The 11,419-nt window shown below is 37.8% G+C and overlaps 2 protein-coding genes across 2 annotated transcripts; both read right to left on the minus strand.

Annotated features, from left to right (window-relative positions):
- Positions 1–1,817: 1,817 nt before the first annotated feature.
- LOC124316411 (A disintegrin and metalloproteinase with thrombospondin motifs 18-like) lies at positions 1,818–3,206 on the minus strand. The gene is made up of 7 exons (XM_046782347.1): positions 3,008–3,206; positions 2,793–2,934; positions 2,678–2,724; positions 2,528–2,609; positions 2,275–2,437; positions 2,107–2,202; positions 1,818–2,036 (listed from the first exon to the last, which is right to left on the minus strand). Exons 1-7 carry the CDS (start codon positions 3,204–3,206, stop codon positions 2,004–2,006), a joined length of 762 nt encoding a protein of 253 aa, XP_046638303.1. The 3' UTR covers positions 1,818–2,003.
- LOC124316317 lies at positions 3,124–4,851 on the minus strand. The gene is made up of 7 exons (XM_046782190.1): positions 4,506–4,851; positions 4,219–4,436; positions 3,975–4,155; positions 3,741–3,912; positions 3,619–3,665; positions 3,329–3,556; positions 3,124–3,266 (listed from the first exon to the last, which is right to left on the minus strand). The coding sequence occupies exons 1-6, from the start codon at positions 4,572–4,574 to the stop codon at positions 3,428–3,430; spliced, it is 816 nt and encodes a 271-aa protein (XP_046638146.1). The 5' UTR covers positions 4,575–4,851; the 3' UTR covers positions 3,124–3,266; positions 3,329–3,427.
- Between the last annotated feature and the right edge of the window lie 6,568 nt (positions 4,852–11,419).

Here is an 11,419-nt window from a genome sequence, read left to right on the forward strand (position 1 = left end):
TAGTTTTTGTTTATTTTTTCTCTCTGTAGGGTAAGACGACCTCGAGGGACTCTGGGACTTTTCTTCTTCTTCTGTTGCCTCTCTGCATCTTTTTTTAAAATAATTTTGTTTTATGCCAAGATGAACATGCGACCGTGAGTCAGGCAAACCCGCCATTATTCCCCATAGCATCAGAAAAAGACGAAACAAAACAAAAGTCGATGGAAAATTGTTTTTTTCACAAGTTTGGTGATGGTATATAGACGTGGTTAACTATACGCCCCTATATACTATTTCGCCCTTGGCAAAGTGCAAAAGTGGGAAAAAAAACAAAAAATGATTTGATGTAACAAGAATATAGCGTGAGCGAATAATCGAAATCCCGCCGGAGGATTCACCACGGGGGATTTTAAAAGGTTTGACTCCCGCGAGAGATTCCCCGGCTCTTCATTTTGTGTTATACGCGTTATCACGCGATCGCATCAATTACTTATTGCCGCCATCATCCACACTCTATAATTTACCGAGTTTTTAAAATTACATCAATCATGGGTATCAGCAGAAAAACCAGTTTCTCTACTACCATCATCAATTCAAAAACTTTGAACTTATAGCGGTTAACTATTTTATTTGAATTTTAAATTTCGCGGGGATTTTTAAAAGAATAAAAAAGGGAATTCTTTCATGTGATTTTCGTAGAACATTGTGTGTCGCCTCTGATGATGCCGCTAAAGTATCAATGTAGCGACATAACATTTTACGACGTTGTCCATAAAACTGGCGGAGTCGTTCCAAAAGTGGACGGATCGTGCCAGAGCGACGCAGGAGAGACGGGCAGCAAGTTGTCGCTGGCCCCACCAGATCGTTTCACGACAACGACGACATCACCTTTGCGACAACCGATCGATCCAGCAAACTTTTCTTCCGCCGAGGTAAAGGTGGGGGGGAGGTGCTGTGTGTCGTTATAAATTTTATCCAGCGGAGTTCTTTTTTGAAGGATCGGTGGGCGGCGGAGTTTAAGTAGATCATCATTTATTCATTTGTTAGTCAATTAAGATTTTTTCAAAGGAGGGCCAGTCGTGAGTTGGTGGCTCTATTGTGTACGAGAAATCCAGCACCTTCTTGTATATGCCGTTACACACTCCGGTCCGGCACTATACCCTGCGCCTTTTATTGTTAATAATACACGTGGAAAGAATGGCGCACGCAGTATAGGAACATCGTTATTATTTTCACGAACCAACGTCATACTGGGCGGCGGCACAGAGAGTCGTGATGGCCTTCCGTGAGTCAACAGTGGCCCGGGACGCATATAAATGTCGACTGGACTTATTTGCAAAAAGAGCTGGCGGCGGCACGTTTCAACTATTATTTACTACTACGACTGCTACTGTACTACTACGATTTATATTTAGAGTTGTTGTGTGTGTATTTCCCTGGCCACCACCACCACCCGCCACGCTATACAGCGAAATATTGATCACATTAAGCGACTATCCTTGTCCGTTGGACTAATGATAGTCTCAACTCGCCGATGTTTTCTATCAAGTCGACGGGGGGCCTGAAAAAATATCGTGGACAGAGTCGTGTAAAAGTTTCTGGGCCGACATTCAACGGGTAAATCGGACTGAAATTGTTGTCTGGTTTGGCCTTGAGGGCCCGTTGGAATGACGTGATTAAAAAAAGTAGACTAGGGCTCGGGTTGGGCCCGTTTTGTTTAAACAAAGTTGTGTTATTTCGCCAAACGATTCGCTTTGAGGCACTTTCGACTGACAACTTTCTAACCCTTCGGCCACTTTTGTCTAGACGCACGAAATCATTTAGAACGGCTTCGGTATTTTTATACGTTTATGTTTATTCAATTTTTCTCTCCATCATAAAAATATAAGTGAAAAGACCAAAGTTAAATTTATTGAATTTTCAATATTCCCGAACCACAAGCCCTATTCAGGTAAATTAAATTATCCCGACATATTCCTGGTCCGAGTGATTAATATCAATTTATCGCTGATTTTTTATTGGAGTCATTTGGGAACGCAGATTGCTCCATCACACCACTTGATTTAAAAATCAAAGAAAAATTAAATGCGCGCCAAAAATAATAATTTCAAAACCTCAAAAATTTACCATTGAACTACCGCAATCGGTTCCGGGGAGAGCTGGACCAGAAGTAAAGAAGCCATCGCGGTTTGGTGTTTTACATTTCAGCGAGTTGCAAGATGCCTGAAAAGTAGTAAAAATGACGACATTGAACGAATTGAATTAGCCGTGAAATAATTTGAATTGTTTGTTTACGGCAATATCGGGGTTTGTGGCGAAGTAAGCAACAGCGGCTTTGTCCCGCAAGAGAATCCGGCACTGCTCATCGGCCGGCCACGACTGGTCGGGTCTATCTCTGTATTTGTCGTCATTATACTCGGGGTGATTAGCAGTAGGTAGATCGTTCATGCAAGTTTCGCTAATTCGGACACGATTGGAATTGTTTAAGAGTTATTTGTTATCTCGATATTAAAGTAAAAAATCGACTATCTTTGAAAATGTCATTTACGTGACTTTGGCAAGTGTTGAGGCACTGCAGGTAGACCAGGTAGCCTCTCCTACTACACCACGAGATGGACTCATGATAAATCCTGCAAGATAATGTAAGTTTCATAATTTCAGTTTCATTTGTTTCTTATATACTGTAAGACACCAGTACCTTCTGTAGTGCAAGGGTTTCCAGAGCTGTTGTGGCTCATACCCAAACTGGTAAATCAAAATTTAATATTATCTCCATCACTTCTTTAATTACAGGATTCAAATTGTTAATTCACTTGTGGCCAATTTCATGAGCCATTACGTAAACTGAAGTGAATCCGGTGGAAGGATCAGAAGGACCCTGCTGATTCGTGACGCCGAATTCTCCAATGACACAATTGTAATTGTCAGTGCAAACGCCAGTGACAGTGGACAAACCTGAAGAGGAAAAACGCCAATCTTGATTTTTTCCGATCAGGTAATTTTTTTTAAATGTCATTTTGTTGAATACCTATCGTGACGTAATTATTTTTGCCGCCCTCAACTGAATAGAAATCAAGACCAGAGAGAAGGAAGGCAATATCCCAATGCTCGGCATCGCTGTCGGACGGTTTGTTTAGTTTCGTCTGAAAAGCGCAGAAGGAATCGAGAAGTTTTCCTCGATCTCCACTGCTGATCAAATTAATTGGTGCCATTTCCTGAAATTTCATTTAAACGATTGTGAAGTCGACTTTTTGGCCCAGGCTAGGCAGATGGTGCATCGCTTGCATCTTCATCTTTAAAACAACTTTGGTCATTTACTCCAAAATTTGTTTTTTAATTCATTACTAACCGCATTGACAAAGGTAAGAATCAGTTCACGTAGTTTCCCATATTTTTTGGCTCCTAAATACGGCATAAACAGATCCACTGCCATGTAATCAACAAAGATTCATAGTTCGCTGATTTTGTTCAGCGCAGCTCTGTCCTTGTTGTCATTCCTGGAATTTCCCTTTGTATCGGGAAAGGTTTTAGATTTGTCGCCAATGGCGATCTGTGTATCAATTAGATTAACTTCCACCTGTGTGAAAACAAATGAAATAAGGAAAACTACTATTTAAATTGAAAGGAACTGACTCTTACCGGGATTGTTTCTTGAGGAATGTCTGGTTTCATTTGAGTACGAAGCTCTAATTTTTAATGTGAGAAAAGTATACATAATAATTGTATTAACATTTGACAACAATTGCGCTATTTAGAATTACTTTGGAGTTCAACCTGGTGAGCTCTTAGGCGTTCGTATTGGTCGACGGAACGGAGAATGTGGGCCCCAACAACCGAGTTGTCATTTTCAACAGGCAAACGGAGTATCTGACGAAGTCGCATAGGAATCGGTAGAATCTCCAAAGATCTCCCTCCATCGATCACGTAACCGCGCTACTCAAATATTTCCATTAGTTCTTGACTATTTTGTACGTTTTTTAATTACAAATTTTTACAATGTCATTTTGATTGCAGTGACTGAGAGCCGCAACTATTCCGCCATCCATGTTGAGAAAATGACATTCTCGACGATGTTCCTCCTCAATCTCTTTGACTTGCTCTCCGCTGCTCCTCACCACCGTCTTCATACGCGGCGCCATGAGAAAGTTATTCGGACGCACTTTGAGGTTGTAGTTCCTATCAAATGAATCGACTGAAAACCCATTCAACATTAATTGTTATTAACTAATTGTTTCATACTTTCCGTTGGCAGCGAACGAATAATGGGCGTGATTTTCACGAGGGCCACTCCGCTTCGTTTTGGGACTGACGTTTCGTTGAAGAGGATCTTCGGGCATGAAACTTCGATGGCGGCGGATGTAGACGACCTCGTACTCATCAACTTGCGACGAATTGTCCACGCCGAATGTCCGTCCCAACTCGTCGACATTCATCAACGTGTGCAAACTGCGCAACAACTAATACAGAAAATGTAAGTGAAATCGTCATTCCCTCAGTTTATAGTCGAAAGTAGATGGTCGATTTACCTCCGAGGGTTGTGGAAGCACTCCAGCGGATGCCAAACCGATGGCAGACAAGAACAGAATCCACCGCATAGTTATTAGCTGCTCTCAAACAGTTGTGATGTAAAAAGCGAACTGGCATCGATTAATGTAGAATATTTCGCTTTTGAAAGGGTGTACGTGCTAGATATAATCTAGTGTATTCACAGCTGTTGCAGTTGTTTTGGATGCGCACAACTCAAATACCTGTCTGCAAAGCTACATTTACAAATTGTTTTGAATCTAAAATTCGCTCGTTTGGGGGTTTGAAATAACATTTAAATCCAAAGTTTTATAGAGGAAGTGATCAACGGGAATTTTTGCCTTTTTTTGAACGCACTGATATTCAAGAGACTATAGATGATTAAGATGAAGTGATCAATTTCATCTGTAGTAGCCTATGGCATCATGGCATGTAACTTTTAATGATGCATAAAGACGGGCAATATCTTTCGATTCAAACGCTCCCCAACTTACGAATATTTTTTAGTTTAGCCTTTAAGAATTGACCCTCAATTCCTCAATTGCTTTAGCCAATGCAAATTTACGTTTCAATGAACGGTTCAAATTTTGTGGGGTAAATTACTCATATTTTTAGATAAATTTGGTTCTGGAATAATTGACACGAACTCAAACACCTGCGCAACAAAACACCTGTAGTGTTCTGTCTGAACGGGACAGAATCGGACAGAATAACAGTGGCAACCTTAATCGTGGCGGTGTGATACAAAATACAAACGAACATATTTGCCCAGCTTTTATTCGGTTTCTATGCGAATACCGGAATACCAAAACCCATCTGTTTTCTCGTATATGTCTGCGACTCTGTTGCTGCTAGTGATTGTCTAATCCCGTTTTCAAATTTCTATCGCGGTTAATTTGAAAATGTTTCGGAAAAATCGCCGAAAAACTTTGTTTCTAATTTCATTTCAATTGTGTTTTGCTTTCTTATGAATTAGAATTAGACTGAAAAGCGTTGTATGCGAAGTGAAAATTTTTTTTAAACTACCGTTTCCAATTCAGTCCATTTTGCATTTAAGAAATTTGAAATTTGAGAAATTCAGCTTGTTTTGTTTCTTTTCAGCGATAAAAGTTATAAATGGAATTTTTTCGTGTGAATAAAAGTTAAAAACAGCAGTAGAACGCCTGGAACAAATTGTCGTCGTATAGGCATGATTGACGAAAATAACCACTGTCGGAATAGGCAGTTTGCATGACCATAATGTCATAATGGGAATCGGTGATCGGTGATCGGCAGACGTCACGTGACTTCGACGGTGCACGTGAACGGAGCAAACATGTGACCATCTCTCACATGTAAACTCAATTTTGCCTTCTGCTGCGCAGTGCATTTGACAAAACGTCCTGCGCAATTTTTCGCTGTAAACTTAAGTGGCCTGACATTTAATTGTATTTATACGAGTGATTGTGTTGCGCCAAGCCGCCAATAGGCAAGTCAAAAGCGCAGCATGCGATTCAATTGTTTCTTATGGGTTTTCGAGTTTTCCATCCACAAGTCAAAACAACGTCAACACATAGTTGTACAATCATGTGCTATTTTGTATTTTTTAAAAAGTCGTTTTGAAGAAAGTTCAACAGGATTTTTACTTTTTCTTTTCAGTATTTCGCATAACACGTAAGATTTAATTGTATCTTACTATTCATATATTAATTTTGAAGGCCACACTAGTTTAGTTATTAAAATACTTTAAGTCTTGGTTGTTCTCCACGTGAAATAATTTGATGACATTGGTATGATCTAACATTTTCAGGGCCTTCTCTTCTTGTTCATTGCTTGCAGCATCCCCTACAAGAAATCTTTTGACGGCTACTTTAGTTTCACCCCAAATACCTTCATAAACAGTGGCGAAACCTCCCTTTCCTAAAACCTTATGACGATCAAAGGACAACATTCTAACAAACGAACTGTCTGCTAATTTGCGAAATGCACTCGACAAAGCTTCACGTTTCACTAAAAGGTGTGGTCTTCAGAGCGTGAAATTGAACAGAACCGACTAAAAATCAACTCGTGTCTAGATAATAACTTCGATAATCATAATCGTACGATTTGAAAATGTAGCTTTGTTGCATCTTTATCTTCTTATCAGCAATGTGTCACACGGGAACCTTTTATTCTTATCTTAATTTAAAATTAGGGGGTTTACCCGCTGTCTCATTTTCAACTTGTTCTTAATACATATTATTTCTGACAATATTTTTCGTAACTAAAATTTTGTTTTTGTTTAGATAAACAGCACCCCCCGTTTCGGATAAGAGAATCTTCTGATGTCGTTCGAGTTCTTCCCCTGTCTTAAAATCTTCTCTGTCCTTGTGTACACCCATGTGAGGTGTGGGTGTATTCACGAGGACACCCTTTTTCCCTCCTGGTGAATTCAACTATTCGGTGGATGGATGAAGCACTTGGGGATGGATGCCTTGCTGTATATATTTCCCAGGCTTAAAGGTAGGAACAATATCTCTATTCTTCCTTTGTGACTTTTGGGTGGCTTTGATTGTAAATCGTAACATAGTACGATATACGATTATTCCTGAGCTATGAGACTGGAACTGTTTTTCTCTTGGCGTTTTCTGTTGCCTCAGTTCAGGCTCGGTTTTGTACCCACAACTTTGTCTGTGGGGTCAACAATTAAATTCAAAAATTTAGTTAACTTTCCACATTCCACACACGAAGCAGTGCAGTGCAACTAGTACATTTTCTATCCAAGACGAACTTGCCGCCACACCAGCACTTGCTTGTCAATTCGATAGATGGCAGCCGCTGTCGGTTTCCTAAATGACCTGAATTACGAATCAGTGTTATCGTGAGAAATCAATTTACCTATAATTGGGATTCATTCAAATTGACTTCTCTCTTAGGCACGGTTAGAGCAAAACCTTGATTTTAATTTCTTTGTTTAGAATCATAAAAATCGATAAAAATTCAATTTTTAACGCAATTTGATCAGAAAAAATGGACTCGGACGTTTGATGCCAACACATTTCCCTTTAGGATGCGCTCACATTTTTTATCCATTTTCCATATTGTCTGCGGCCTTAATCATTTCCTTAATGTCATTAGACGCTTCATCTTCACGCAGATGATTGTCGCTAACTTGGACGTACATTTTAGCGGAGTGATGCGTCTTGGCACAGGATTCTAACGTCAATTGAAGCGACTCTTCCACTTTATTAATTGGGATGGCATTAATCTCTACATTTTCGGCTTTGGCTGACAAGTCGGTCATTTTTGGAAATTTCACCACGTCAAAATAGATTTTCGTCGTTTTAAAATAATTGCGCATGCACAAACATGCAATACTGCACGATGTAGTATATCAAATCACCTTCAAGGATTGCGAGCGTTTCATTTCTGTCTAAAGTTTCTTGACATCAACTCTTACATCTTTCCAACTGATTTGAATCTTTTTATTTGAGATTTTGTCTCTATTACGGGCTGATACCTTTTCTTTGGTTCTCTTCAATTCGTCTTTGGCTTTGTCCAACATTTGACGGGCATGTTCAAGCGATTCTTCTTGAAACTGCTGGTAGACGAGAAATGCCAGCCAAGCACCCAACTTGGATTTCCAAGTGTCTTGCAGGAATCTAAGTTTTTGCTTACATTTCTTATGTTGCCAAGACTCGTAAAGGAGTCATTTTTCGTCTCCTTGGTTAATGAGATAGAATAAATGGGCTTATTATTTGTTAATAATGTATTTAATTGATTCAGTATTTTTGTTTGTTAATCACGTTCTAAAAGGGAAAAGTTTATGCAAAGTAAGACGACAAAATGAATAATAAATGACATGTTACAAGTTGTCAACAAATTATGAACACAGAACCCAACATTATTCAGACATATTCGTTATAGGAAGGGTATGGGGTACCAACGATCACTCTTTTGAATTTTTTTTCTGAAAATTGATTTATAATTTGAAATTGATAATCAATTTGAAACATGCTATAAAAATAAAAAAATTTGTTGGAAAAGAAATCAAAATTGAAACAATATTGAACTAAATTCAAAAATCAAATTAATTTTGAAAGTCCTAAATTCAAAAACGTTTTTAAAATTTAATTTGCAATGTAAAAAGTAATTAGAAATTTAGAAATGTGACAAATTGTGCATTTTGATTAATGACATAAATTCAACAACAAAATTAAATATCGAAAAATGGAGTGCTGAAAAAGTCACAAACAAAACCACAATAGTCACAGCCTACTCCAGTTACGACCAAGTAAAAAGCATCCTTGCAGGTATCCATGTTATGTACGGGTATGTTATGATATTAGGATCACATCTATTTCATCGCTAATAGGCTCAATAGGCTATCGAATTACCGGTTGATGTGATGTTGTTAAACAAGTAATTGCAAAATTTCATGACGATTTGTTTCTAAATATTTTTTCTGGAAGTAGTCGTGCGTTTCTTTAGTGACATTGAATCCACTATTGATTAAGAATGTTATAACGTCGATTAAATTTTCGTTTTTATAATTTTTGCCCAATAAGGTGAGAGTATTTACTCCGCCGTTGGTTTTGCAATTGATATCGATCCCATTTTCAATTAAAAGTCGAATGATGTCGATTAAATTTTCGTTTTGATAATGTTGACACAATAAACTTAGAGGATTATGTCCTTTTCTGTTTTCACAATTGATATCGATCCCATTTTCAATTAAAAGTCGAGTAATGTCAATTAAATTTTCATTTTTGTAATGCCGGCACAAGTTCGTGAGAGCATTATCTCCGTCTTCGTTTTCACAATTGATATTGATCTCATTTCTAATTAAACGTCGAGTAATTTCAATTAAATTTTCATGTTTATAATATTGACACAAGTTGGTGAGAGCATTATCTCCGTGTCGGTTTTTGCAATTGATATCGATCCCATTTTCAATTAAAAGTCGAGTAATTTCGATTAAATTGTCGTTTCTATAATTTTTGCACAAGTAATTGAGAGCATTACCTCCAAATTTGCTTTTGCAATTGATATCGATACCATTTTCAATCAAAAGTTGAGTAATGTCAATTAAATTTTCGTTTTTATACCATGTGCACAATAAAGTGAAGGCATTATGTTCTTCATCGTTTTTACAGTTGATATCGATCCCATTTTCAATGAAAAGTCGAATAATATCGATTAAATTTTCATTTTTATAATATTGGCACAAGTGAGTGAGAGCATTATATCTGAAATTATTTTTGAAATTGATATCGATCCCATTTTCAATTAAAAGACGAGTAATATCGATTAAATTTTTGTTTCTATAATTTCTGACCAATGAATTGATTGCATTATCTCCGTATTCATTTTGGTGATTGATATCGATCCCATTTTTAACCAAAAGGTTAATGACTGCCAATAAACTTTTGTTTTGATGTTGTTTGTGATTTTTGCACCACAAAAGGAGAGCATTTTTGCCTTTGCTGTCTAATGCATTGACATTGGCTCCGTGTTGGATCAAGAGACTAGCTATTTCTACCAAATTTTCACTTATCTTTTCGCTTTTTGCTAAGTGTAAAAGCGGTGTCAATCCTTTTTCATCTTTAGCATTGATATCCACACCTTTTTCTATCAGTTTTCCGATTTCTTCCACGCTTGGGTTCCCTTCCGCAAGTAACGTAAACATCTGCTGTGAATTATAAAAGGTACAAAACTAGTTAATGCATAATAATGGTTAAGAAAAGGTTTTCGTGAAGTTTTTTTTAAAATTTATTTACCTTCAGGATAATTTGTGTGAGTCGATTAACGACATCAGACGATGTCATTCTTTTTTTTGGGTCTTTTTCTAACATTTCTGTGATTATATTACAAATTTTTCCCGCTTCTATAAGAAAACAGAAATTTACGTTTGACAAAAAATTATATTGATATTCATAATTATTGGGTTTCCCTCAACTTACTGGGAAGATTGGCTGGTTCATTTGTTCGTAAATTGTTTTGAATTTGATGACTTGTGGTGCCAAAGGGATGAACCCCTCCCGAAATGAAGTAGCCAAATAAAAGACCTTCTTCAAATACATCGCTCTCGGCTGTTCCTCTTTTCTGAGCTTCGTTATCAGTAGAACTGTCCTCGTCTAGTAATTTTAATATTTCCGGTGCAAACCAATTTAATGTTCCCTTCACTCCACTCATGGTGACGAAAGTTCCCCTTTCGTTGACTTGTTTACTAAAACCAAAATCTGCCCATTTCATCACCACTCGTTGGGTTGTAGAATCTATACGGATGAGCACGTTCTGTGGCTTGATGTCGCGATGGACTAATCCCATTTGATGAATGTACTCGAGTCCTTTAGCCAACTGGAGAAGTACTTCTATTTCTGTCGGCATTGGGCCGCGGTATTTTTTTGGCTCATTTTCTTTGAGAAATAGTTTCTCCAAAGAGGCATCACACAATTCAAGGGCGACATATCTAAAAACGATATTTATTTTCGAAAAGTTTTAAAATGATAATTCCAAAACTATTTGATTTGTTTAAATACCTGAAGTCCAGGTCCTTTTCCACGTGAAATAATTTGATGACGTTGGGATGATCCAACATTTTCAGGGCCTTCTCTTCTTGTTCGTTGCTTGCAGCGTCTTTAATCAAAATTCGTTTGACGGCTACTTTCATTCCACCCCAAGCACCTTCGAAAACAGTTGCAAAACCCCCCTCTCCTAAAATCTTTTGACGATCAAAGGTCAACATGCTAACAAATGAATTAATTTGCCTGAAACACTTAAGTATAGGTCTACTTTCGCTCAACTTAAGGGTGTGGCTGGGGTGTGGTATTTGATGCGAGTAGTATAACAATATCTGCAGCACGTGAATGTTTAGTCTAGTGATAAAAATACCTTTATCTGGTGTTTCGATGATACCTTGATAAGCGCATAGTCATGGGATACACAAATATTTGAC

This window comes from Daphnia pulicaria, chromosome 1 (genome assembly GCF_021234035.1).
Source record: "Daphnia pulicaria isolate SC F1-1A chromosome 1, SC_F0-13Bv2, whole genome shotgun sequence".
Lineage (NCBI taxonomy): Eukaryota > Metazoa > Arthropoda > Branchiopoda > Diplostraca > Daphniidae > Daphnia > Daphnia pulicaria.